Genomic DNA, 27,763 nt, shown 5'->3' on the forward strand with positions numbered 1-27,763 from the left:
CGAGAAAATGAGTCCGAAAGGGCCCTTGAGTGCTTTCTTGAAGCCTGGAAAATAGTGGTAGCACCTCCATTCGACCGAATCAAGAGCCTTCACATGGCTATGCCTTTGCTATTGCATAAGCAAGACTTCGAATGCGCCTATGTCTGCGCCGCAAAGGCGGTGAATCAGATCCGACTCCTGACCACCCGTTTTCTGGGCCAGCGAGATCAGCAGTATATTGTTTCTTACTTGGACGACCTGGTCGCCCTTGCTTGTAGTCTGGCTCTATAGAATAGCGAGTCTCCAGCTAAGGCTCTCAGCATCCTCGAGGAAGGCCGCCATATCATCTTGAGCGCCGTGCTTGACGACCACAGTGATCTCTCAGTTTTGAGAGAGTCACAGCCGGACCTCTGTAAGGAACTGGAACGGCTTCTACATAACGTCCGATTCATTGGGCAATTATTAGAAAACTTCGAAGAGTTGGACCTAGAATCGGAGAGCCGCTCCCTCGCGGCTCGGGCCGATGCCGTGAGGGCCCTTGATTCCTGCCTCCAAGACATTAGAAATATCAACGGCTTTGGCACTTTTTGGAAGACAGTATCTACTGAAGAAATAAATGAGGCAGGCAGAAAATACCCTATAGTGATAGTTAACGTTAGCAAGCTGCGGGCTGATGCCTTTATCGTATCTGGTTATGGTATCGAGGCGATGGGTCTTCCGCTGATACAACCGGCCCAGGCCCAGGAATTCCTGGATAAGAAGCTTTCGGCGAGTATAAGTAGCGGACCACCGCGGCAAAGGGAGTACTTCGAGTTCCTAGCGTGGCTCTGGAGTGTCGCGGTAAAACCATGCCTCGACCGGCTTAAGTTCCGAACTGCTGGAGCTTCTGACACGGAAGCTCTGCCTCGAATCCACTGGATCGGTGCAGGCTTGGCCGCTACTTTTCCTTTCCATGCAGCTGGTGTGTATTCAGATATCTCGTCGGAGAACGTATTCGACTACTGCGTTTCGTCCTACTCACCAACTATTACGGCCCTGGCCCGGATGCGACTATGTCCTTCTCTCCACGTGGGGGAAAACTATCTAAAAATGCTACTCGTCGCGCTAGAAGACACGCCTGGATTGCCTAGATTGAAAAACATGGCCGAAGAAAAGCAATGTATTAGGGACACGGTAGGAAGCATGATGGAGTTGACTATTTGTGAAAGACCCACAGTCACTCTCGTTGTCGGACAAATGTCAGATGCCCATGTTGTTCACTTTGCCTGCCATGGGTCTGCTGATTTAGCGATTCCCTCACAAAGCGGCTTGGTTCTTTTGGAGGATGATGAGGAGTCCGCAGAAGGGGGAGGCGGAACCGAAAAGCTGACGATCAGTCGTATAAGCAATGCAAACATCCGCCAAGGCTTCGTCGCCTACCTCTCTGCCTGCTCCACCGCCGAGATCAACACGGAGATGCTGGTGGATGAGGTCCTCCACGTGGCCGCCGGCTTCCAGGCAGCCGGGTTCCGTCACGTCCTGGCATCGCTGTGGCCCGTCAGGGACGATGTCAGTGTTGCCGCGGCTCGGGCCTTCTACTCCTACCTTGTCACACACCTAGCTGAGGATGCTGATCAAGATGATGTTGTGGCGCGAGCGGCTCACTACGCAACGGCTGAGTTGCGCAACACTCGAAAGTTCAAGAAGCAACCGCTACACTGGGTCAATTTTGTGCACTTTGGGGTTTGAAGCCTCTCGCGCTTATCTTAGGAAAAATGATGAAGATGACGACAGGATTGTGGAGATTCCAGGGTTTGCTATTACTTCCAATCGTCGACACGAAGGATCGCCCCTGACCTCGTAAGCTACGAGCCTCACTTAGTGTAACTATTTTCGAAAAGCTTGATATACTTCAATGATAGCAGCTATCATCACATACGACCATACCTAGTGGAAAATACGGGATCCCGTCCGCTCTCCCATAGTCAAGCCGCTGAGGGGCTGATTAGTAGTTGGGTCGGTGACGACCAGCGAATACCGGCTGTTGTATGTTTTTGCCAATTTTTTTGCCTCGTGGGGCTCCTAAGATCGATGCATGCTTTTAGATCGGGTGCTGATTTCGTCTCAGACCCGCTGCTAGGGCCGCTATATACGCTCACAATATCTTGCCTATATATAGCCTATCACAAAAAGGTGCGTTTCGCTTCTTTCTGGGTAGCTGAATTTGCCGTCGAACTCTAGGTAAATCCCCGAATCATCCGGCCTACTCGTCGGAGATGCTAATGATATAGCAGATGCCTGAGTATCTGTAGTGGGCGATGCGGAGGAGGGACTTGCAGATTTCGAAACATTCGTCGAATCCGTCGAGTTTAGCGAGTTGGCAGACTTGGAATTGAATAAAGAGAGCGCGAGGTTAGTATAGCCAAGTCAAGCGGGCGATGCTTTGCAATACGCCTAGGGCGTACTGCAGCTTGGAAGCATGGTACGGAATGTTGCGATGTAAGCCGCGTTAAGAACAAAGCTGCGTGTTTCTACAAGCGAGATTCCCGTAGAGAAGACCAGATATTGGATAGGGACACAAGGTGCAAGAAAAGACGACATAGGCTGGACGATAGAGCGGACGTACTATGTATTGTTGCTGGTTAGTCCAACATCGGGTCCCACCCCGAGGCCATGGCGAGAATCACGAAGCCTAGTAATATGGCGCCCATGATGCACAGAGGTTTCCTGCTCAGCCCGCAGCAAGACGTAGAGCCACGAGAGCACTGCTTCTCACGCTGACCCGATTCGTCGTCGGCAGGACCCGGGGTTGGATGCACGGCTTCCAGCCCGGCTTGCAGCCCGGCTTGATCTTTCCCGGCCGCTTGCGAACAGGCGACATTGGCACATGCACGCTTTGAGTTCTTGTGTGACAAAGAGGATCCATGCCCTGGCGTGGCCGATGCATTCGAATCGTACGCTTCGGGCGCCCTCGCGCCGTCTTTCTGACTGGTTGTCTGCTTAGCATGTCTATTTACACTCGATCTGAGAAACGCAGATATAAGTCAAGCCTTCTAGAAGGGTTCTGTGGAGTCGCTCATCTTGTCGTATTTGGTTCAGAAGCGTCCCCACTACTCTACACATCACACCGGTTGATATTCTGCTGAAGCTGCTTCGACCTAGCAGCCAGCCGTTGCTCGAGCTCCTCAATTTCAACCAGCCCACGCCCTATCAGCCCACCTGTCACTTTTGCGCTGCCCGTCAGGACCCGCCTGGCCGCTATTTTCCCAGAACTGCACAATAATGTAGGACCTTGTGTAAGCGAGTGACTCATGAAAAAAGCCCGATGAAGACGATCTAGTAGGTATGTGACAGTGTGGACTGCCAAGGAGGCCTCGAGGAACCCTACGATGCCGTGGCCTTGATCCAAACGATGATTTGATTCTGGTTCACCGTACTGCTCCCACAAGGAGTCCAGAGTGACCTCAAAGAGGTGAAGAATATGTGCGTAGCATCCGACAAGCTGAAAAATCGCAGTAGAGTCACGGATAGATTCTGCGTGAGCCGATGGAGACGCCAGTCGGCCTAAAGTGTCAGGAGTAGGCGAGCTTTTGGGGCTGAAAGCAGAGCTGAGCTCATGATAATCGACAAAGTCCATTGTCGATTTTTTCTCGGAGCACGACGAAGACAGCGGTGCCGACGACGACGACGATGAATTGAACAGATACTGAACACTGCTTCTCGCCGCATTCGTCAGGTCCTTGGACAGTACTACTATGTGTTGCAGCATAGCCGAACTGTCCGTCGCCGAAGCGTTCTTCTCCCATAACGAAAGTATTCTCAAGTTCAGGTCTAAAATTTCTTGATAGCTCAACACACCCCTGGACACCGCAGGCGGGGGTCCAATGCCCGCGAGGTCTTCCTGGACCCGATCGAAGCTTGGTGGACTCTCAAAGCGCTTGGTGGAGGATGCTGGCGTATCGAGGAAGACGCTGGGGCTGTCTAACTGCAGAGAGTCCGTCTTGGAGCTCGAGGTTGCCAAAGATAAGCTCGAGCTCCGGTCGAGGCCGAAGACATCCTCATCTGGAATAGGCTGTCCATGGGACTCCATCATATCGGAGGGATCCCCTGTGAGATTGAGGGGAGGCAGGCCTATTATGCCAAACTCGTTTGGAAACGCCTCGAATGGCATCTTGATCATTCCATTGGTCGAGATTCTCCCAGAATCGGCCCCTCTGGGGACAGGACAGGAGAGAGATGGCGGCGGAGGGGGGGTGTGGGCATGGCGATATCCTATAGTTCCCGCCCCGGGCAGTGTGTGGGACTTCTCTCGCTGCTTTGGTTGCTGTTTCTTCGTCTTTGATTTTGGCGGGCGTCCGACCTTCCCTTGCTGACTGATGATGCAAGGTATACCGTGCTTGCGGCATCGCGAGCAGGGCTCGTCCGGATGAGTAAGACTCCTGTCCCGCTGCCGGGGACAGCGTAGCTTCTGCGCATGGCAGCGATCGCAGGCAAACCGGAGAGGCTGGTTTAAATCGAAGGTGCTGTGCGCCATGCAAGCGGCTGAAGTGTGTGTAGGCGTGGTGCGTGGTGATGTGACATGAGTGAGCATAAGGACGACAGAAACCTCAAGACAAGTTGTTCGCGCAGAGTTGCGGGTATATAAGTGCATAAATGACACCCATGCCCTTCATGATATGATACCGGCAAGGCGAAATAGGAAATTTTCCTTTCCAGGACACCGGGGTTTTTGTTAACGGCCAAGCAACACGACTCGTTCATGCCATGATGACAACTTGCATTGCGGCCCCGGCAAGCTCGATGAGGGTTGGCTGGCCTAGATTGGCAAGCCCGCTTTGCTCCGATGCCACCAGGCATTGGGACACTGATTTGGGTTCACTCACGAGAATGACTCGTCATGATCATTCCGTAGATGGAAAAATTAGTCTCGAAATCTCATGACGGTATCCACAATCTGATCCTGGGCAACCGCGGAACACGTGGCTGCGATATTTCCCCTTTTGGTAGGTCGCTGTCCAGGGGGCCGTTTGTCGGTCCCGTTTTCGGCACCGACTACTTATTAGCAAGTGCAAATCCAAAACATCGGGCTTTCCGGGCGGGAACGGTACGTTTTGTCGGCTAGTGCCCGTTCACACTAAGACGCACGAGTCAGCTCTTAATCTCACCGTTTGTCGGGTAGAAATTGCCTGACAGGAAGGTGGCTCTGATTAGCTATTCTATTTTAGGCACGCGTCGTCGACTAGAGGCGGATCTTAAGCCCCTATTTCATGTGTCAGACGCCTAGAAGACTGGATCAAGCGAACGAATAAAATATCCGTCTTATAGCAACATTTGCTTCAAACACTGTGTCAGCGAGCAAGCTCAACCACCTGGGTGTTGTACCACATTGTCCGCCACTGCGTTGACCACGGGAGCGAACTTGCTGGTCTGCTCGGCCGTAGAGATAGCTGATGTCCCGACCCAGGCGTGTTTAATTCAACCGTGGCGAGCATCGTCTCCATGCATTTCTCCATTCACATATTTCTACCGCCATCGTTACCGGCCTCGCGGGTGCGTCCCTCTGGCTCGTGACTAGATGCCCTTCTCCCCTGTATATGTTTTGGTCGCCAGCAGCTGCTACCTGGCTGGTCTCCACAGCTGTCTTCAGACGTGAAAATCCACACCTATAGTTTGCTCTGCAGAGCACTGCAATTCCATATCAATAGCCCATTGCGTCGTCCATGTAGGAGAAATGAGCTACGTGGCGTTCCCCCGCCCACATCGAGTCGGGAAACACCGAGTTACCTGAATAGGCAACTTCGGGCGCTCCAATTGCTTGGACACGATGGCTCAGCCGAATGGCTTTCCTCGAAATTGATAGCAAGTACATATTGATATTGTCTACTCTATAATTCAAACGCGGTGCCTTCAAGCTGCGTTTGAAGCTCTCAGCGAGCTATCAATAGTCGGATGGTCCAGGTCCACGTGAGACATCATCATTGCTTTCCTAGACTAGCACCTCCTTGATGACCTAATGAAAGACTACAATAGAGTCTTGAATCTTAGCATAGGAGCGTTCAATCAACTTTGATACAAGTCTCTTTTGCATCCGCCTTCGGGAAGCCCATGATATAGTCACGGGAGATCTTGATATCACACTCATCCGTATCGTGAAACACAAGCTTGGGGCCGCCAGGGAGAAATAGCATTGGGGTGCCAAGGTACATATCTGCTCAGGCCAGGCTACGGCATTAGAACTCTTATTAGCGATCGCTCTTCACATGCATTGAAGACAACACATTTAATGGTGGGCCTGGGCACAGGCTTACTTGATTCCAAGGCAACTCCGTGAGCCTTTAGTAAAAGGAACGAAGTTGCGGTCCATTTGCCGGTTGTACTTCCCGATCCAATGTTCGGATCTAAAAGCGTAGGGCTTGGAGAAGACGCTCGGGTCATAGTGCATAACGTAGATAGACATGCCAACCGGGGTCTGTTGTTATTAAGGCTCATCTTAAATAATAAATTCAAAGGGGATCTCATAAGCACTTCAAGCCCAGTGAGACAGGAATAAAGCGACAGACCTCCTGGAGGATGACCTATTGGTGGAATAGAATATCCTCGTCTGGCGAGCAACGAGCGAGGTTTCCGACGAGACCGTTCAGCCGCAAGGCCTCCTTTAGGGTGCCTCTGAGATAAGGCAGGTTCTCCAGCTCCGTCCAACGAGGGATCTTGTTTAGATAGTCCTTAAAAACGGAAGCTAGCTCTGCTCTCAGCTGCTTCTCAATCTGAGGATTTTGAAGAACGTAAAACACACTAAATGTCAGAGTGTGGGCGCCTATAAGCGTTCTAGCAAGCAATAAGATTATTGACTTAGCACGCAGGCGGTCTATAGACTTCTCGGTCTCGAGAATTCTGGAGGTAAGAAGGTGATAGAAGACTAAGACGCCTGATAAATCTTTATTAGACGAGGCGATTTTAGACTTTATGCTTTCGATATTTCGCTAGCTAGTCTTGCCTAGCATTATATTAGCGATGCCTTTGGGGTATACGCTGTCTATGGCTGAGGACGGCAAGGACTGCAGAACCCTGAGTCTTCACACTATAAGCATGTCCTTCGTAACATACGTCCTCCATATAGAAGATGATACTTACTTATTAATCTATAGAAAGCATCGAAATCGGGGCGCAATAGTGGTGGACCTGATCATAAGGTCCTTACTGAGAACAATAATTTAGTCTTTATTAACATCTTCGCCACTTTAAGCAACATCGTTCCCTGCCGGAGTAAAATCAGGATCGTCGAGCAGACCAGCTTGCAAACCGCTGGACACTTGGCCGATAATATCACCGGCCAATGCACAGAGAATATTGTCCACTGGAATAATATCACTGGATCCCTTGAGGCCTACTAATATATCGTCTATTTTCACGACGAGCTCAGCTATCCGATTCTTAATTCGGGTGATCCCTTAACGAGAAAAGAATAGCTCCAAATACTACGAATGCATTGCGTTAGGTTCCGGTCCTGTCCTCTTGGGGGATAAGGTTATTTCTGGGCTTCATATACTTTTCTCTGTATACGGTGAAGGTTATAAGAAACCGACGAGTGGTGCGAGCCTATTCGCGAGAAACATATTAGACCGATACTCGCCGGGGAGCATACCAACATCAGGTTGGGAGGCTTACCGTTAACCCTGTTTCCTTCTCTACCTCTGGGCCATATATTTATCGTGCGTTTTGCAGCAGTAACATATAGCTACTCGTAAAATACCGGATCGCGGACAGAAAGCTCCCAAGGGCTGGTGCGTACAATAGGGCCTACGAAACCAAATGCTATTAGCGGTTAACGATAAATGAAATTGGATTTTTAGGGACTCGGTCGCGGTGCAGTTGAGACTCGGGGTGTTGCGTGCCATATTTCTCATGCTTCTTCCAGACTTCGTTTCCCTATTGTCCGCCCTTGATAATATAGCAGTAGAACTCGTACCAATCGCAAGCAGCGCAGATCTTATAACCGGGAAATTTTGCGAAGGGTTGCAGATATAAGCGGTAGAATACCAGGCCAGATATGTAAGCAAAGTATAGGCCGAGGACGACAGAGACAAAATTTGCAATATCCGCCCTGTCGATTTCTCCAAACTTGCCCGCGGCCACCTTGATTCCGGCGGAGTGTACAGCCTCAAACGTCATATCCTTGGCATCTAGCGCAAACGTAGTGGCGCGCCGGAACGCAGTTCGGAGCACTGCGTTGGTCGTTGCCGAGACGTTCCCCCATGTGAGGATCCCCTTCTCGGTGGCCAGGCCCATAGGCAGGTTGACCTTGTTCATATCGAGGGCCTCACAAGTGGTGGCTTTGGTTTGAGCTGTGAAGGACGCGCAAACAAAACAAGGAATCAAATATTCAGTTTAGATCCAACGCAACGTTGAGGTTACTGTATCTTCCGATGAGAGAGTAAATAAATATGGGGCACATGGGAGAAGGTCTGTACAAAATACAGAAGTTCCCCGGTATCCTAGGACTCCAAGAAATCGAGCTATTCGCATGTTCGTCGGACATGCTAGAAAAGGAAACCCCCTTTAGGTACATTCGGATGGGCTTTGCGGCAAAATAGCGGCGCTACTGTTTTGGGATCTGGCATTCAGAAGTAATTGGCTTGATTAGTGTAATATGATGATGATCGTTCAGCATGTTGCAGGCACTTGCCACATAGCACTGACGGGAGGGTAACTTAAATGATGTAGCTACTCAGGGCAAGTGTCTGGTGCAACTAGACAAGGCGCACCTTGAAGTATCCCACCGATTCACAAACGCTCCAACTGCCTAAGATGATCAAAATACCACTCTTCTCGCTGATACTGTTGTGGAGGCTTTACCATGTCCACAAGCCTCGGAAGATACATGGCGATAAATATCAAACAGGCCAGAATGGAATTCCACTGTGCTCTGAATGTGGCTAATTAGCGTATATACGCTACAACATCCTCTAATACGTGTACTGACTTCCTAGACTAGTGCTTATCACCCAGAACCACGACGCCGTGCTTGTCTCCCTGCTTTTCCTTACATTAGACAATAGCCATGCGGCAGCCTATTTAACCTCAAGGATTACAAGACCAAGAAAACCAAGGGATGCTTTGCGGTATTCGCCTTGTGGGTTGTTCGCTTGGTGATGCTTTCGGGGGCTCTGACCAGTATTCGTCGGATGGACAGGTGCTTACGTGAAGTTGCTTGGACGCAAGCCTTGTGACTGGTGAGCATGCGCGGGCGGAGTTATGGGCCTTATAGCCGGACATGGACTTAACACCGTCATGAACAGCTGCTCGAGGCAGAAACACAGACAGTTTGAACCAGGCGTCTCGGCACGGAAATATTCGATAATTACGGCCGATGCAGCCAAGTACCAGCCGCGTAGGATAATGGGAGAGCCTTACGGGATGAAGTGCAAGCCTCTGGGACGGCCCGTACTGGCTAGGTTCATCTTATCTCAGGGCTGTCCTTGGTGGCGCCGGGGGTATCTTCCACCCGCTTTGTTGTGCGTCATGACACGGTCGACACCCGACTATCCGAAGCCACCGTGGGCGCGATAATTCGGTTGCTTTACGTATTGGGTAACCTGGCCGCACGCGATAAGGATGAGCAGCCAGAACCGCGCAGCACTAATGCAAGCCACGGCGGCTGAGCGCCTGTAGATCAAAGGGTATCGGATCCGCCTCGGCAAAAGGTCAAAGGATGTCGACGGGGGAGGCCGGCTGTTCTGCCGGCGAACGGCAATTAACTACAAGTTGGGGCGGAATTGGAACACGCCAGGGAACTGCTTCTCCGGTATGCAGGACTCACATATGGCGTATGGCGGGCGTGTCTGTGGCATTGGCGTCACGTTTCTGAATCCTGATGCACGTCGAGACCGGAATTTCGCCCAGTGGCAAAGGCTGCTTGCGCATGAGTAGTACAAAAGGTTGCTCGTATTGCTCGTACATACATATACGCCGATAAGACAGGCCACAGGTCACTGTACATATGCCCTTTTAGCCTGTTCTCATATAGGAGACTGCATTGGACGAGGTCATATCCAACAGACCCTTAGCCTGACCCAGGCCCCAAGGTAACGTTCTAGACTCTGGAGCTTTCGGCTTACTATCCTGTCGCTTATTCCCTCATGTCCTGCGCCAGCATACGTGGTGTGGGTGGCTTGCACTGTCCCTGATTACGCCGTGATAACAGGGCAGGCCGAATTCCTGTGCATGTTTGCAAGGGTTAGTTTGCGCACACAGTAAGATTCTTGCTTACGGGCCGTGCGACGCCGCCAGGCGGTAATCACACCCTTTCGACAAGATTCGGTGCATGTGCAAGCTACGTTGTTGATGTCGCAAGGCATCCCGCCGCTGCGCAAATGGTCTGTAATGAAGAAAGAAGGCCAGGTACTCGTCAATTGGCTATTTCACTTCTGCCGACAACCAGAGTCATTCAAACCCCATACATGTACGAGGAACCAAACGCGAGTTGCCACTGATAGGAACATGAAAGCGGCGGAGGGGGAGTCGGATGCAGGCCATTGTTTCCCAATGTAACGCAAACCGCTGACGTCCGCTGGGGCAGTTGGCCACGCGTGTTCAACGTGGACAGAATGGGCGTGCCTAACGTGGATAGAGGTAGCAACTTATATCGGCACTACAGATCACAACATGGACTCTTTTGCGCCGCTACACCCACTTACACTTCACCAAAGTCAGTCTCTACGGAGCTCCTCAGCTCCAATGTCGGCAGTATCTCGCATCAAATTTGTAGACCAGTCCCCACAGTCCCGGCGCCAACAGGCGGCTGCGTGCTACTTCTGTCGGTTCAAAAAGGTAAGGTGACCATGCGACTCTTCAATGTTGACTTGGCTTCAATCCGATGCAGGCAACATGGATGGGACGGCGCCTTGCTGAGACAATGCGACACACTAGGTCAAATGCACAAATGAGATACCTCAATGTCACCGGTGTCTCGTCTCTCAGCTGCCATGCAGATACCCGACCAACAAGAAAAGTCAATCGACCAACAAGAAGAGTCAATCGACCAATACGCCCTTGGCATCATGCCAGCCCCCTCAGGCACAGACGACGCGCACACAGACACAACCAGAGTCACAGATGACGCAGACATCAACACCGACAAGTACTGAAACACAGGTACACACAAAGACAGCTACGTCTACGGCAAGGACGAGCGCTCTGCTGGCTTCCCCGAATGGCCCTCCCGAGCACCGTTACCAGCACTCATCTACCGGTTCTCCGAGACACACGGCGGGAGAGCTGACCCCAAGCTCCGCTGGTCAGCGTTCGGATACCGAGGATGGGAAGGAAAAGGGTTCTACTGTAGACAAGAATGCGCCAGAAATACACTTGGGTCATGACATGATGGACATTTCGTTTGAGCCGGGGAACGAAATCTTGGACACGTCTTGGCTCCAGTTTCCTTGCACGACAACGGCCCCAGCCGACGTGGCCGACAGCATGAACACAACGCTTGAGTCGTGGATCCCGTCCTTCCCGAACGACATCACCTGGTCGGCTCCTCTCCTGGCCGAGGTGACTGCCGCGGACATGGCCGCGTCCACCCACGGCCCGCAGTACACGTGTGCCACAGCGCAACGCTGCGACGCGCTCTCCATCCAGGCCCTGGAGGCCATCACGCACTGGCGCCTCCACGCGACACCTCTCGAGAAGATGTCGGCCGTGAAACGTGTCCTTTGCCAACTCGACAGCCTTGCCACCTGCACCCGCTGCGCGCCCATGTCCACCTCGATGACCATGTTCGTCCTGCTCGCCGAGAAGCTCGTGGAGCAGTTCTCCCAGCTCGTCAGCTTTCTTGAGTGCTCGACCCCAGCCGATAACTGGGACGCGACCGCCAACCTCGGGGAGTACTGCCTTGACACCGACGAGGAATTCAAGGTCACGTGTCTAGCGCTGCTGCAGCTTAACATAGAACGATTCGTTACCATCCTGGAGCACCTCGGCAAGCGTATCGAGATGCAGAAATGGGATAACCACCTGAACACCATCCAGCGCCTGATGGAACAGGTAAAAGACCTTAGGAAGCATTTGCCAAATCTATCTTCGCCGGGTGAGTAGATTTTCCCTTCCAGAGGCGTGGCTTTCGAGCCGATGGTCGAGGAACGCGCGCTGATCACGACAGCCACCATCCTCGGCCACTCGTCCGAGCTGACGTTCTTCCAACAAGGCATGTTGCCTCGTTGGACGACCGTGTCGCCCCGTCCGAGACGCCTGCTCTCCCGGCTGTCGAGGACAAAATCGACCGAGCCGTCAAGGATTGGCACATAGTCCATAGTAAGGGTCCCGTGCATGGGTTTATGAAATCCATGCTTCTTGTCAGGTAATCCAAAGTAAATCCCCCCCCGCTTGGGGTCTCCATCTCGGGGACTTGCGTGTCGTGTGGTAAGAGAGCCGCGCTGCAGATTTGTCCATCTTCAATAGGAATATAGCGGGACTAGTCCCAGATTGTCCCTGGGGCTTGAGTTGCGGGTGTGAGAAGAGGTGAAGCAAAGTTCTCGCGAGGAAAGATGGCGCGAAGACTCGTATTTCAGTAAAAAGACGTATCCTTGACGTCAAAAGGCCCGCCTGTGCCTTTTCTGTCCGTTTTCCAACGCGTCGAGTAATCATAGTTAGTCTAGCCCATTTTTTGTTCGTGGCATGTTGCTTTGCTTGGGCTACTTTAGAAAGTTGACCGAACTTCCTCCTCTGGAAACGCCGCGTGTTGCGGTGAATGGACTTTACCGTGGCTTAATTCCGGGACCAGAGTTGTGGTAGAGGTGTAGCGCACGTGCACCTTGATCCGAATCAGGAGCCTCGGGGCGGAATCTGTCCGTCAAACAAGTGATCAAACTGATGACGTGGAACAGTATAGTCAGCAAGAGGCCTCTGGTGATGAGTCTGACGTGCGCTTGAAGGGAATTGAAGGCATGGTAAAGCACTTGATTTCAAAGCACAAAAGGAAATCAGTCAGACGCGAATCAGATCACGCACAAGGAAAGATCCATGAGATTGTGATACTCATGGCATCTGCGTCGCGAAACTCCAGTCGCTTGTGTATTGTTGGCTGAACGAAAGATTGCAGCTCCACCGCCCCGAGTTTTGTGAAGGCGGAGGTCCAGGGTAACTCGGGAGATTGTGGCGTAGTTACATGTAGGGATCGTCACAGCCACGATCGACAGCCTTTTAGCGTGGGGTAAAAGTTACAACTCTAATTACCTGACCTGGTACCCAAGTTACCTCACGTCACTCACGTGGCTTCTTCCTAGTCTAGTTTTTTCAATGTTGACAACTACATATTGACTGTGATGAAATGCATACGCTCGGCACGCTCTCGCCCATGAGTGCTCGAGTTTATCTCTTCTCCACGAATAAGTATCCTGAAGGGCCCGGATCCGTCCTTTCGCTGCCTGTCTCCCCGCGTACATGTACCTAAGGTACCTAGCAATTACAGAGTGCACACTGCCCGTTGCGAAATCCCGATTCCCACACACCCACGTCATACACCCGCCAGCTTAACCAACATCCAACAACACGCACACGTCAAGTTCCTTCGCCAACACAACTCATCAAGATTTCGTACATCGCGCATCACATCAGACAAGATGTCTGACTTTGAAGCGCAGATCCGCGAAGCCGCGTCACGCAACACACAACTGCTTAGAGTCCTCCAGGAAACGGACCACGCCAAACCCAGCCTCCAGGAGCAGATTCGCTACGTCCAGGACCTCGAGAAGGATGTCGCCAACATTGACAAGAAGCTCAAACAGCTCGAGCAGAAGCGTGCCAAGGAGCTCAAAGACCACGAAAAGTACCGCGACAGCAACATCCGCCGCTTCGTCTACAAGGCTACGGGTAAGAAGGACAAGTTCGAAGCAGCAGCGGAGAAGGAGGAGCGCGAGTACTTTGAGGTCTTGCAAGAAGAGCACCAGGCCAACCAGCTGAAGGCAAACTTGGCCGAGCAGCTCGATGCAGCAAATAAGGTGAAGCGTGAGCTCGAGGCGGTAGCAAGGCGACATGACGCCGCGCAGCTAGAGCTCGACCGACTGTACCACGCCATCTTCAGCGGGCCGACACCCCAGTTCCCCGAGGAGGATGTGAAGGAGAGGCAGAGCGACCAGAAGCTGCAGGCGTATCACGAGGCGCGGACCAAGTTCGAGGCCGAGACGCATGTCGTGCGCCTTCTCAACGAGGCGGTGCCGTTGATCATGGGCGCGCTCAGGCACATAGAGATGGCGCTGCAGCATTCCCGGGTGGACATGTTTGGCGGCGGGGCGATGCACGACATGATGGAGCGGCACCAGCTCGCGCAGGCGGAGGGTATGATCCAGCGCGCGCGGATGCAGATCCAGCATGCGCGTCAGGCGTCGCCCCTAGTTGGGCCCATGCCGCCTATCAACATCAACCATGGAAGCATTATGACGGATGTATTCTTTGACAACATCTTCACCGATATGGCCTTTCACGACGAGATCAAGCGCGGACGGTCCGAGGTGCAGCGGTTCGCGGTGGCGCTGCAGGAACAGCTACAGGCGGCGGAGGGCAGGCGGAGAGGCATCGAGGAACAGTTGAAGAGCAGAGAGATGGAGCTAGAACAGGCGAGAAAAGAACTGCAGGAGGAGAGGGGGAGGGCGTTTGAAAGATACGCCGGCGAGCAAGGGGCTAACACCCATGGGGGGGATCTGCCGCCGGCGTACGATGAGGTTTCATCATCTGTAGGACCACCGCCAGGGCCGCCACCAGCGCAGACGGGGACAGATGGGAAGCCGTCAACGAATCCTTTCACGCGAGAGGGTTGACGGCGATCATGCATAGCTGTTGCGGTTGCCCTTGGATGAGACTCAGGGTATTTTTGTAAGGATAGGGTGTTTGTTAATGAGCAGGTAGTATAGGCATCCCTTTATCGACATATTTATACTATGGACCTAAAGCTTCCCGATAAAACCCTGAAGTCGCACCCCCAATCCTACCATCATTTCCTCCAGCACCAACTGATTGAAGTCGTCTACGTCGGTGTAGGCATAGTAAGCCGAGTTGTAGCACGTGTTGAGACAAATACGGCCCTGCCAAGACCACAGGAAACATTCTAGCCACGGTCCCGTAACAGTATCACCAAACCAAACATCCCGGATCGTCCACGAAGCATGCTCAGCCGAGTGGCCATAGGACGACCTGATGAAGCTGTCGACAGGCCCGAGGCTCGATACCGCTGGAGTTGTCTCCTGGAGTTGCCTCTGGACGAACTCTGGGAGCAAAGTGCGCACCATGGGGCCCATGGCGCTCCAGACCTCAGGATCTTCACGGGGCACGTCTTGCTGATAGAACCGGGACACTTCCTTGGCAATCTGCGCGAAGGTCTTGCCACCAGGTTCAACAACGCAAGGGAGAACACAATGATGGTTCCCGACCGAGTAAGCCTCCGAGTCACTCGTCGACGGAAAATACCGACGAAGGTCAAAGTTGCCAAAGGTGGCAAACTTTGTTCCATTCGGCCTGTCGGTTCCAGCGTTGCGCTGTCGCTGCACAATCTGCGTGGCGTGTATGACAGCTGCGTGCCAGCTCGCCGTGACACTCAGGTTCTGGGCCTTGCATGCGTCGATGATAGCTTTCGACAGGATGGCGCTGACCTTGAGACGCTCCGCCGAGTTGCGCAAACAGTGTGGGAGAAGGGGCTGCGACACGGGCACGCAGATTGGTGTTTCGAGGTCTGCGAGCGGCGCGAGGATCTCTTGCGCACGCTGTTCGCCCCTTCCTGGGCGAGACTCCGCCACGTCCAACAGGTCATCCGAACGAAATGGGAGACGAGCTATCTCGGAGCCGTCGATTAAAGGCAGATCCACCTGTACAGGGGACGCGAGAAATTGGAAGAACCGATCCCAAAAGCTCATAAAGCCTCTTCCGTCTAGCGTATGGTGCTCTCCCTGTAGAAACAGCTCCTGCTCTTCAGGCAAATAATTGAGAGTCATCTGCCTTGGCTTGACCATGTCCCTCCATTGCTCCGACATTTTCCTCCCGGGCAACACGAGAAAGGTAGTGTCCAGCCAATGCTGCTGCTGTTCAGGAGTCAACGGAGACTGATAGAACTTTCCATCCGACAAATTCTCGGCAGCCAGACCAGGATATTGGTAGCGCATCTGCACCCAGGCCCTGCGAAGTTGATAGACTAAGTCAAGGCCTCCGTTTTTCCCTGCCACGTGCTTGAAGGTGACCCCGCTGGCGACGAGGAAAAGGGCTGGCGATCCCGGGGGCGCAGAGATGGCATTGTAGAGGGCTTCCTGGAAGCCATATGACTGACGGTAAGTGTTCTCACCTTCCTTTCTCCACGAGGGAGGACATCCTGAAGGGAGCTCTGTCATTATGCTGCGCAGCTTTAGTGGAAGGAAAGTAAATATGGTAAATGTCGCCTGGGCCTTTGCGAGCTGACTACGAAGCCACCTTTGAGGTCGAGGTAGAAGAGATGAGTTCAAATTCTCAAGCAATGTTGGCTCACGCATGGAGGGGACACCAGCTCCCACATCACTCGCCCAGGGGTCAAGCAATGCCTAGCGGCCTCAGCCGCGGTCAAATGGGGAGAGGGTGTGTGTAGATGAATTCACTCGTTTTCGACTAGACCACTCGCGGATCTATTCGTCGAGATGGTGCGGCCTCCTCTGCACAGTATACCTTCGCGGAACAGTAGTAGTGAGAGCTTACTTACTCCGTTTTAGGCGGTCAAAGCCTGCTTGGTACGCGCGGGGGCACCGAGTTACTCCAGGTTCAATAGCCAAGGATGGTAGCAGGTAATTATCATGGCTGGGTACTGTACCCCCGGACGTGCTAGTCTAGGTCCCTTGAGTTTAACCCCAAACCCGCCACTAGCCTCTTCAACAATAACCTCGGCAACCGATATTCATGCAGTTCGCAGTGGCGATAAACCATGTAGGCATGCACGCCTAGCAATGCACCTCCTCATCCTCTCCATAGTCTCGCTTCCAGACCCCAGGGCTATCTTTGAGTAACTGGGATCTGAATCCTATCATGCGCTGTCCACGCGGGGTCAATGTCCTCGCGACCTCCTTAGTCACCAGGAAAGGATGGGCTTCCTCGGGAGTGAGATAAGAGCACTGGAAGACCATGGCAATACCGCGGCGGATGGAGTCCGCCGTCGTATTCGCGCCGCCTCCATGCACCACCTTGCCTGTGATGAAACAGGCGTCACCAGGCTCCATCTCGGCGGGGATGGAATCTTCCGGCAGCCCGTTCACCATGAGATCAGGCCACTTGTGACTCCCGGGGATCACCCTTGTCGCCCCATTCTCGTCCGTAAACTTGGACAAGGCGACGATAAAGTTGATGCTGGCCTGAGGAGCATCCGGGCCGCAAAAGGTGAAGATGGGAAATTGCCATTGATCGCGGTGTAGGGGTTGTGCCTTGCTTCCAGGGCCGACTTCGATGACTTGTGCCGTGTTCATCCAGTACCCCCCCGCATCCTCAAGAAAGATGAATTTGCACAAATGGTGCAGCAGCTCATTCTCCAGGAGCCCTTCGCGAAAAGTTTTGCTCAGGGTCACGAGATTCAGAAGGCGCTTAGTGTGAGCGCCATGAAAGTCGCGCAGCCAGTCGCTGCTGTGCTTGGAGCCTGACCCAAGGGCATCCATGGCGGGCTGTATGTCTCGATTGAGGCGGGCGACTTCCTCGGCGCCCACCAGGTTTTTGATGATGACGGCGCCATCGTCTTTCAGCGCTTGAAGAACGGCGTCGCGACCTTTGGAGGCTTCCACGTGCTGTATAGTTGGACGGGACATGGTTGCGCACTGGCACAAGGCGACGACTTGAATTCGGACAGAATGCAGCTTCTGGATGTGGGCAATTGGTGCAATACAAACCCATGAAGGCTAGGACCTTGCCACGGCCCATATGTAGTCCATAAGTCCAAAATCACCAATGGCCATGAGAGTCACGCCTGCACGTAAACCGAGTCGAGCCGGCTGCGGGTGCAGACGCACAGGAGAAACTAAACCCAACAGGACACAAAGAAGGCAATCATAAACCGTTAAATTAGGCGTAAGCTCACAGGCCAATCACTCTTGAAGATATGGAGGCGAATTGGGCAATAGTCGCGGCTGTCAAACACGGGGGGGAGCAGGGGGCTCCCTTGAATCCTTCAACAACTGCACCCATGTAAGCGCTATCCTTGTCCCTGCATATTGGCTGGAGACTGCATACTACATGCATGTGCTATCGACAGTGGGGGCTCTAGTGAACCACGATGCCCTAGGATCGCCACGTTTTCTCCAGAAAGTCCCCAATCTGTTGTGGAGGCGGATGCAGACCCTCGAACCACTCGACCAGGTCCAAGTGCTCACCCCCAATCTCGCTCAAGTCATAAGCGCCCAGTGCCACACCTGCCTCCAGATCGGCGACCAAGGCGCGCACTTGCTCTGCGCCCCCTGGGAATCGTTCGGGATAGTCCTTTGCGAGATGCATGTTCGAGGGTAGCGATATGCTGTCGTGGCGGAGAAGGTCTTCCACAGGCTGGAACGTTACCTTCAGAGGACGATCTTGACTCTTGCCCACGAGCGCGGCGAGCTCTTTGAGCGAGACAGTACTCGCCACAGCCTTGAGAACGCGAGGCCACCTGGGCAGGTCCAGGGCTAGGGCCAGGTATCTTGCTGCATCCGTCGTAAGGGTCATGCTCATTTTCCCCTCACCATCCCCCGGAAGGATCGCTCGGCCGTGCACAGGGTCAAAGAAGAAATACAGCGGGCGGAGACATGTTGAGACGCGCGGCATCCCAAAGTAGTCCATGAACATGCCAGGGTAGAAGTAGGCATATTCGACTGAATTCGTCCGCTCGAGTGCTCGTCGCGCGATCTGATGGAACCTCTTCTCTGGATACGGCAGGACTTCATCGCCGACGTCGTATTCCACGTTGAACTCGGAGGGGATGAAGCGCTTGACAGATGGGCACTGATCAGCGGCGCGGATCAAACGCAACTGGGCTTCGCAAGCAGAGTCGCTGTCCATGATCAGTGCGCAGATGACCACCTCGACGCCCTTCTCCGATAGAATGTGGGCCAATGATTCTTCCGTGTAATCTGTCTGGATGATTCGTTCATTTTGGTCGACAGGGGGCTGTTTGCATATGTGTCAGCAGCTCAACATGTCGACTGGTCATTGAGAGATGGGCCGGGCGTGATGCCTACCTTGCGCGATAAAATGTACACCTCGTGTTTGCCAGTGTCAATTACAGCCTGGGCGAGGATACGGCCCAAATCTCCCGTACCGCCCGCGACAGCTACAATAACCATGGTGATGTTCGAAGCAGCGGAACACTGGCGGGTTTGAGGGTGGACTTTAGGAGGAAGGTACACGTGTGGCTGTCGTCTTGATATTATCTCGTATGAAAGTGTTCGCCCGTCGTGGAGGGGAGGGAAAAGGGACATCTATATCATGCCTCATTCGGCCCAATCACACGTTGCTTCACTGCCAGGGGTCAACGGTCAGTGACTCAGAGCCATAGACACCTGCCCCTAACCGGACTAACTAAGCACGTGACTGTCGCTCCTCAGGGGGGTTGAGCGAAATCTTGAAGTATTGATAACGAAACGCACCCAAGAAACCCAGCGGGGGAGGCGTCTAGACAATTCGCTGAAACCTGACTGCGAACCCTGTCCTGAACTGGGTAGGTGTGTGGAAAGCGAGTATCACCTCCGCGGATTCGCATAGGCATGCCATTCGTGCAGGATGTCAGCTGATGAACCAGCTTTACATGCACCTGCGGACCGAACACCCCGTAACAGTAGAGAGGGAGCACGCATTGCTTTTCAGGCAATTCTTTCGCTGATCAGAACCCTATGAGAGGGGTCCAACCTTGAGCATGTTTCCCCTTCCGGCTTCGTAGGCGTCGATTTGACTGCATAAAACCAGTTCAACTTGAATGTCCGTATCTACCAAGAGCCTCCGGCAGTCTTCCAAGCTGTTGGCAGGGCAACTTCATCACAATGACAAATTTCAACGAAACCAACAGCTTTTTCGAGGAGGAATCCAAGACCAGAGTGCAAAGTTTCAACAATACCTCCGACCCAACAACACTGGGACAATGTACCCATAAACTCTTTGAACAGACAGTCGAGCGACATAGGAGCAAAGTTGCACTAATCTGCGGAGACGACGAAGCAACATTCTTCAGCCTGAACCAAAAGTCTAATCAATTCGCCCGAAGCTTACGTCAAAATGGTGTGCGGAGAGGGCATGTCGTCGCGGTTGCTCTTGATCGATCCGTCCATCTTGTGGCCATGCTGTTGGCTGTCATGAAGACGGGCGCCACATATGTGCCCATTGACCCAGCTCTACCGGCACAGCGTGTCAAGATGATGATTGCGGACGCCCATCCCAAGCTGGTCATTACCGAGGATGAGAGCCCCCACTTACAGGACCTTGAAGACACTTTCTGCATGACCGCGACACATCTCGCCACTCTGAGTCAGGAGCCGCACAATCTGAACTTGGATGTCCATCCGTACGACCTCGTCTACATAATGTACACGTCCGGGTCTACAGGCACACCAAAGGGGGTCGAGGTAACGCACGGGAGCGTGGCCAACTTGCTACTGTCTATGAAGCGCGAGCCTGAGTGCGGTGAAAGGGATCGCTTGTTGGCACTCACCACGGTCTCCTTCGACATGGCCGTTCTGGAGCTCTTCCTTCCCCTCCTATGCGGTGGCACCGTAGTCCTCGCCCAAAGACACCACCAAACAGATCCAAGGGCAATCATCGAGTTGATCGCGAAACACGACGTCAACATGGTGCAGGGCACGCCCGCCATCTGGCAAATGCTTCTCGACTCTGGCTGGGCTGGCGAACCCCGTCTTGAGAAGGTACTTTGCGGCGGCGAAGCTCTCTCGCGCACATTGGCCGATCGGCTGTTGGCCTGTTGCGACTGCATGTGGAATATGTATGGGCCGACCGAGGCCACTGTCTACGCTTGTATCTGGAAAGTCACGAAAGGTCATACTATTGCTGTGGGCAGTCCAATCACCAACTGTCGACTTTACATCCTCGACGAAGATATGAGCCCTGTACCCACAGGCAGCCTCGGCGAGCTCTTCATCGCCGGCAGCGGTGTAGCCCAAGGGTACCGAAACCGAGCTGATCTTAGTGTGTCTCGCTTTCTAAAGGATCCTTTTCATGCAGGGCAGATGTATCGGACCGGTGACCAAGCGCGGATGATCTCACCAGACACATTGTGCGTCTTGGGACGAATAGACGGGCAGGTGAAAATTCGAGGCCACAGAATCGAGCTTGGAGATGTGGAAGCAGCCATCAACCGGCACGATCAGGTGTCCGCGACAGTTGTGACAGTCCGGGATGAAAGACTGGTGGCTTATTACATCCGAAAGCACTTGGGAGAAAACCAGCTTGACCGCGTCTTGCGGCCGTGGCTGAAGGAAACCCTGCCTAGCTACATGATCCCTGCTTTTTTCGTTGAGTTGCAGTCCTTCCCGGTGACAATCAATGGAAAGATCGATCGCAGAGCCCTGCCAGACCCTGTCACCATCACATCGACGAGGGTCGTGCCACTGGACGTTGAGTCATTGGGGTATCAAATAGGGAAGATCTGGTCAGAAATCCTCGGACATGATCAATTTGGCAATGATGACAACTTCTTTGAGATTGGAGGGGATTCTTTGCGTTTAGTGCGCGCCCAGGGCAAGCTGGAAGCTCTCCTCTGTCAACCTGTTCCTATAACCAAGTTATTTGAGCACTACACCATCAAGAGCTTGGCAAATTACTTGTCCGACAGAGGCATTGAGAAAAATGGCCCAAGTCCTGGTGAGGGCACGCACTATCGCCCCAGCAACGACGACATTGCGATTGTCTCCATGGCATGTCGCCTGCCAGGTGGTGTCAACACTCCAGAGGAGTTTTGGACACTATTAGACCATGGTGTAGATGTCATAACGCAGGTTCCACAAGGGCGCTGGGAGAACAATTCGGAAGGGAGACATTGTCGTCACGGGGGGTTTATTTCGTCCATCCACGCATACGATGCTAGCTTCTTTGGTATCTCGCCACGTGAGGCACGCAGACTAGATCCTGCACAATATTTGATGCTTGAGATAGCCTGGGAAGCTTTCGAAAGAGCTGGATACACTCCTGAGCAACTTCTGGGCAGTAAAACAGGCGTCTACGTTGGCACAAGCAATATCCTTGCGCACGTCCCCCTGAACTCAGACGCCGTTCAGACCACATCCCAGCTCGACGGCTACCATGCAACAGGGTCTGCTGGCGGTACAATTTCAGGACGAATTTCATATCATTTCGGACTCGAGGGCCCCACGATGACCATTGACACGGCGTGCTCCTCGTCTCTCGTCACGACACATCTTGCCTGCCGTGCACTTCAAAAGGGAGATTGCGACATTGCTCTCTCTGGGGGCGTGAGTCTGATGCTCAACCCAGGACTCCACGCGGAATTCAGCCTTCTTGGCGGCATGTCACCCGATGGCCGCTGTCGGTCGTTCTCTTCGGACACGCAAGGTACTGGCTGGTCAGAGGGCTCCGCGGCAGTCGTCTTGAAGCGACTTTCCGATGCACAGCGTGACGGTGACAAAGTCCATGCCGTTATTCGTGGCACGGCCGTCAACCATGATGGCCGCAGCGCCACCCTGACTACACCGAACGGATCGGCACAGACGAGGTTGATACGTGCGACTTTGAAAGACGCTGATCTGCAGCCAGTCGATATTGACTATGTCGAGGCACATGGCACTGGTACTAAACTTGGTGATCCAATCGAAGCAACCGCCATTGCGGAGGTGTTTGGGCCCGATCGCAAGACCGGAGACACGTTGTATGTGGGATCCGTCAAATCCAACATCGGTCATACGCAAGCTGCTGCTGGCATGGTGGGCCTCTTGAAGGTGGTTTTGTCCATGCAACACGGTAGCTTACCACAGAGTTTACACATCACGAAGCCAGCATCAGCGGTAGACTGGCGTGGTGCGAATATGTTTCCCCTTACCGAGAAACGGCCGTGGACCTCGACTCAACGGCCTCGACGCGCGGGAGTGAGCGCTTTCGGCATTGGGGGGACGAATGCCCATGCTATACTTGAAGAGCCGCTCAAGCTCCTATCAGCTCCTAGAGACAGTAAGCCAACAGCACGGGCTATGCCTTTCCTTCTTTCAGCAGAGACAGAAGTGTCTCTGAGGACGCAGGCCGGGAAACTTCGCCGATCCGTTACCAGTGGACTCAATAGCGATGACTCTCTACTTGACATTGCATGTTCTCTTGCCACGAGACGAGCCCAGTTCAAATTGAACACGACTGTGGTAGCTGAGAGCAGAGAAGAGCTCTCAGACAAGCTTTTCGCCTGGGAAAGCCAAGTCTACCCCTCCACGACGCCATCAAAGCCACCAAAGTTAGCGATGTTGTTTACTGGGCAAGGCAGCCAATGGACAGGTATGGGGAGAGACCTATATGATACATACCCTGTCTTTCGGGATGCCATCGCAGAAGTTACCGCCTACTTCAACGAGCTTGATCCACCATTGCTGGACGTGATGTGGTCTGAGGCAGGGACAGCTACAGCCGCCCTTCTTGACCGGACAGACTACGCACAGCCGGCCCTTTTCACTTTGCAGGTAGCCTTGTACCGACTTTGGCACGATTGGGGAGTGGTGCCTGACGTTGTCCTTGGGCATAGTCTTGGTGAGATTACGGCCGGTCACATCGCGGGCGTTATGGATCTGTCGGGGTCGTGTCGACTTGTGGCCGCGCGTGGACGGTTGATGCAGAGTCTTGAGAGCGATTCCTTGAGCATGATATCCTTGAGTGCTTCTGCTTCAGAAGTGGAAAATGTCATCCTATCTCTGGGCCTTGGTGGCGAAGTGGAAATTGCTCTTTATAACTCACCAACGCAGACGGTCATCTCAGGCGATGATGAAGCAGCCAACACTGTAGCGAGTCACTTCGCAACGCAAGGCTACAAGATCAAGGCTTTAACACAGGGGAATGCATTCCACTCGAGACGCATGGACGCAATACTAGACGACTATCACGCTATTGTTGAAAGTCTCGACCTGCAAGCTCCCAAGATCGACTTTGTGAGTAGCGTTGAGGGTGGACACGTCAAACCGGACCGACTACTGCAAGCGGACTACTGGGTTCGGCAGGTCCGCGAGCCAGTTCGCTTCGCCAAAGGCATGATGACCCTTATTGATGATGGAATCAGTAGTTTCCTTGAAATCGGGCCTCGTCCAATCTTGAGTGCGCTGGGGGCTGCTTGTCTTCCAGACGGCAGTGGACCTGTGGCCTGGTTGCCGTCTCTTGACCGTGGCAGAGATCCCACGAATATCCTCTCGCGAAGCGCATCCTCTTTACACGAGCGTGGTGTCAAAGTCCACTGGCGTAACTACTTCAGTCCCTACAACTGTCGACGTGTCGAGCTCCCGACATACGCATTCGATCGAGCGTTCTTGACTAGGCCTGAAGTCACTAGGCCTGAAGTCGCAAAGAACAAGGAGGACACATTGCCAGGTGACTGTGACTCCGTATACCATCTGCAATACGAGATGATATGGCAACAGTGGGCTGTGCCAAAGGCTCGGCCTTCTGGAGTATGGGGCCTGTTTCCTACCACCAGTACAGCAACTAGCTGGACAAAAGCTGTTGCCGAGTCCATACGCGGCACAGGAATGCAGCTGATTCCTGTTCAGAGTATTCGAGATTCGGAGGGTCTCGCCGGTCTGATTATGATGTTTGATGCGACCTCGAATGATGTGGACTGTTCGAGCTTGAGAGATCTCATTGCAGAGGGCCTACAGACACTACAAGAAGCCGCATCTTCAAAGTTCTCGCTCCCCCCCATTGTGTGGATTACGAACCACGCTGTTGGGACTGGTGTCAGGATCTACGACGAGGGTATGAATTTAGCTGCCGCACCACTCGCGGGGCTGATTCGAACGGTCAGCAGCGAGCATCCAGAGTTGAGCCTACGGTTGATCGACATCACCGAGCCTCCTGGTGGCGATATCCTTGTGGCAATATTGTCCCGAGATGACGAGCCAGAGTGTGTCGTGCGCAAGGCCTCCGTACTCGTACCACGCATGAAAAGAGTCACGCCGATCCCAAAGTCTCTCTCAAAGCCGGAGATGATCCGCCAAGACGGAGCTGTCATTATTACTGGAGGCCTTGGTGATCTCGGAATGCGTGTGAGTAGATGGCTTTTGACACGCCACAACGTCCGTGATCTCGTCCTCGTCTCGCGCAAGGGACTTCAGTGCCCTGGATCAGCAGACTTTGTGGCACAGCTCACCGCACTTGGAGCTCGGGTTACAGTTGCAGCCGGCGACGTCTCCAAACCTTCCACCCTCGAAGATATTATAGCCATGTTCAATGACAACCGTCCTTTGCGAGGCGTGTTTCATGCGGCGGGTGTCTCGGACTCGGGGGTTCTCTCAGCCATGACCCCAGACAGGTTCATGACTACACTCCTCCCCAAGGCTGTGGGCGGCTGGGCGCTCCATGAGGCGACCAAGCATCTCGACCTCGATGTCTTCTTCCTTTTCTCATCCATTTCAGGGGTCATGGGGATGCCGGGCCTCGCCAACTACGCTGCCTCTAATGTCTTTCTGGATGCTCTGAGCCACGCGCGTCGCGCTCAGGGATTACCTGCGACATCTGTCGCCTTTGGCACCTGGGCTGGGGAAGGAATGGCGTCGAAGCTCAGCGAGAACACTCTTGCCAATTTGGACCAGTTTGGTCTCGATTTCCTGACTCCAAGAGAGGGTTTTTCTCTGATGGAAGACTCCATCATGTCCGAGAGGGCAGTAACGGTCGGCGCTGCGCTTGATCTATATCGATTACAAACGTATTTGGAGTCACAGAGCAGAGTGCCACCGTATCTTGGTCAGCTCCTCGGTCGAGGAGACGGCAATGGCACTTCGCAGCCTGACCTTCAAGTCGTTCTTAGTGGTGCTGATCCCGCTCATCATCCTGACATAATCCTACGCCTTGTTCGAGACGTAGTGGCGCGCGCTCTTGGCTTCACCTGGAGCGAAGATGTGGATGTAAATCGCCCACTGCAGGAGATCGGCATCGACTCGCTGACGGCGGTACAAACACGCAACCATCTAGCAACAATGACGGGCTTGAGACTTTCCGTCAATATTCTCTTTCATCACAAAAACTTGCTTGACCTGAGCGGGTTTTTACTTTCAGAGTTACAGAGTATATCTGCTTCGGGGTCGGTGGAGTCGTTTGGCGTCGAGACGCTGGGAACATCGGTGAAGGGTGACATAGCTTCACTTGACATGGAAACTATCTGCAAAGGCTGTCTGGACAGCTCGATCACCTTCGAAAACATGGAGAACGGCTTGAAGGAACGCCCTAGCGCCGTGTTTCTCACCGGTGGTACTGGCTTCGTCGGGGCTTTCATCCTCCACGACCTCTTGAAAAAAGGCATCCGTGTCTATGCACTCGTCAGAGCCAATGATCTCGACATGGCTCGGTCGAGATTGACCAACGCACTTGAAAGCTACGACTTGTGGAAACCAGCTTTCACGCCGCTTCTCGAACCAATAACGGGCGACATTTCGAAACCATTCCTGGGATTGGATGAAGACGACTTTGTGAATCTGGCCAGCAGAATCGATGCAATCTGCCACTCTGGCGGTCTCGTCGACTGGATGCGTCCTCTAGAGGATTATACAGGGCCCAACATCATCAGTGCCCACGAAGTCCTACGCCTGGCATCCCTCGGCTGTCCCAAGTCGGTACATCTGATCTCCACCATATCGACACTGCCAAAGCACATGGGTTTCGACTTGACTGAGAAAGATCAGGAGTACGGCTATGGGACTTCAAAGTACATTGCTGAGAGACTAGTTTCAGCAGCCCGTTGGCGCGGAGCCAAAACAACGGTATATCGCCTGCCATATGTGGCCGCTTCGGCTTCCACTGGTCACTTTCGGCGTGATCGCGGTGATTTTTTCCATAATTTTATCTCTGGCTGTCTAGACGTGGGAGTGTGGCCGCGCGTGGACGCAGACATGTCTGCCGTCCTACCCGTCGACTACTTGGCCAGGACCACCGTCGACATCATGACTGCAGACTTGCCCAAACAAGGCCAGGACTATGATTTCCGGAATTCGCAGGCTGTTAGCTGTACCGACTTTTTTACATTCATGGCGAAGCATCTTGATGGTGAGAGCAACTTCGTCTCGTTCAAGAAGTGGAAGCAACTAGCTTCGGCGTATGGTTTGGCCCATCCCACTAACTCTCTTGCTCGTATATCTGCTGTCCTTGATGACTATACCGAGAAAACGGCGCACAAGATATTCAAGGTCTTACCAGGGGGGGAGCATACGCTGGGACAGGACGACTACCCTGTACCACCATTTGATGTGCAGTTTGCATCTCTGTACAGGGGGAGAATAGCAGCAGCTAGTCAATAAAAATGTCGATTTCTGATGACATCTGGATCATTCTGTTTCAAAAAAAAAAAATATCATATTGAAGATTGAGTGTTGCCGATGTTGATGCAATGGGATTGCCAAGCTCCCTCGTTCTCAAAGACTCCCAAAGCTCACAAATTTTGCAACGTGGCGGAGACTGTCACAAGGCCTGATTGTGTTGTATTGATTGATGTTCTGATCGAGTGTCCCACAAAATCCCTCAAGCTGTAAGCCCCTTATAAAATCCTTCATAGATCCATACCACACCAGCCACACATTATCCACACGCTATCTAACACACCCCCTTAGGAAGGGCCGGTAGGGCTCTTCCTGCCCTAAACTTTTGAGGCCAT

General features: G+C 53.1%; 8 protein-coding genes across 8 annotated transcripts; 4 read left to right on the forward strand and 4 right to left on the reverse strand.

Annotated features, from left to right (window-relative positions):
- Nucleotides 1–1,215: 1,215 nt before the first annotated feature.
- On the forward strand, nucleotides 1,216–1,707 carry J7T54_002687 (TPR-like protein; the record flags this gene model as incomplete). The annotated part of the gene is made up of 1 exon (XM_051510408.1): nucleotides 1,216–1,707. The coding sequence occupies one exon, from the start codon at nucleotides 1,216–1,218 to the stop codon at nucleotides 1,705–1,707; it is 492 nt and encodes a 163-aa protein (XP_051358681.1).
- Nucleotides 1,708–7,884: 6,177 nt separating this feature from the next.
- Nucleotides 7,885–8,265, reverse strand: J7T54_002688 (uncharacterized protein; the record flags this gene model as incomplete). The annotated part of the gene is made up of 1 exon (XM_051510409.1): nucleotides 7,885–8,265. The coding sequence occupies one exon, from the start codon at nucleotides 8,263–8,265 to the stop codon at nucleotides 7,885–7,887; it is 381 nt and encodes a 126-aa protein (XP_051358682.1).
- Nucleotides 8,266–11,070: 2,805 nt separating this feature from the next.
- On the forward strand, nucleotides 11,071–12,261 carry J7T54_002689 (uncharacterized protein; the record flags this gene model as incomplete). Its single annotated transcript, XM_051510410.1, has 2 exons — nucleotides 11,071–12,000; nucleotides 12,052–12,261. The coding sequence occupies 2 exons, from the start codon at nucleotides 11,071–11,073 to the stop codon at nucleotides 12,259–12,261; spliced, it is 1,140 nt and encodes a 379-aa protein (XP_051358683.1).
- A 1,313-nt stretch (nucleotides 12,262–13,574) lies between these two features.
- Nucleotides 13,575–14,768, forward strand: J7T54_002690 (uncharacterized protein; the record flags this gene model as incomplete). Its single annotated transcript, XM_051510411.1, has 1 exon — nucleotides 13,575–14,768. One exon carries the CDS (start codon nucleotides 13,575–13,577, stop codon nucleotides 14,766–14,768), a length of 1,194 nt encoding a protein of 397 aa, XP_051358684.1.
- A 126-nt stretch (nucleotides 14,769–14,894) lies between these two features.
- J7T54_002691 (uncharacterized protein) lies at nucleotides 14,895–16,325 on the reverse strand (the record flags this gene model as incomplete). Its single annotated transcript, XM_051510413.1, has 1 exon — nucleotides 14,895–16,325. One exon carries the CDS (start codon nucleotides 16,323–16,325, stop codon nucleotides 14,895–14,897), a length of 1,431 nt encoding a protein of 476 aa, XP_051358685.1.
- Nucleotides 16,326–16,901: 576 nt separating this feature from the next.
- Nucleotides 16,902–17,753, reverse strand: J7T54_002692 (uncharacterized protein; the record flags this gene model as incomplete). The annotated part of the gene is made up of 1 exon (XM_051510414.1): nucleotides 16,902–17,753. One exon carries the CDS (start codon nucleotides 17,751–17,753, stop codon nucleotides 16,902–16,904), a length of 852 nt encoding a protein of 283 aa, XP_051358686.1.
- A 469-nt stretch (nucleotides 17,754–18,222) lies between these two features.
- On the reverse strand, nucleotides 18,223–19,259 carry J7T54_002693 (uncharacterized protein; the record flags this gene model as incomplete). The annotated part of the gene is made up of 2 exons (XM_051510415.1): nucleotides 18,223–19,083; nucleotides 19,155–19,259. 2 exons carry the CDS (start codon nucleotides 19,257–19,259, stop codon nucleotides 18,223–18,225), a joined length of 966 nt encoding a protein of 321 aa, XP_051358687.1.
- A 693-nt stretch (nucleotides 19,260–19,952) lies between these two features.
- Nucleotides 19,953–27,410, forward strand: J7T54_002694 (uncharacterized protein; the record flags this gene model as incomplete). The annotated part of the gene is made up of 4 exons (XM_051510416.1): nucleotides 19,953–20,006; nucleotides 20,076–21,085; nucleotides 21,245–22,804; nucleotides 23,660–27,410. 4 exons carry the CDS (start codon nucleotides 19,953–19,955, stop codon nucleotides 27,408–27,410), a joined length of 6,375 nt encoding a protein of 2,124 aa, XP_051358688.1.
- Between the last annotated feature and the right edge of the window lie 353 nt (nucleotides 27,411–27,763).

The sequence above is a fragment of the Emericellopsis cladophorae genome (genome assembly GCF_022114955.1).
Source record: "Emericellopsis cladophorae strain MUM 19.33 chromosome Unknown NODE_98_length_43610_cov_120_279328, whole genome shotgun sequence".
Lineage (NCBI taxonomy): Eukaryota > Fungi > Ascomycota > Sordariomycetes > Hypocreales > Bionectriaceae > Emericellopsis > Emericellopsis cladophorae.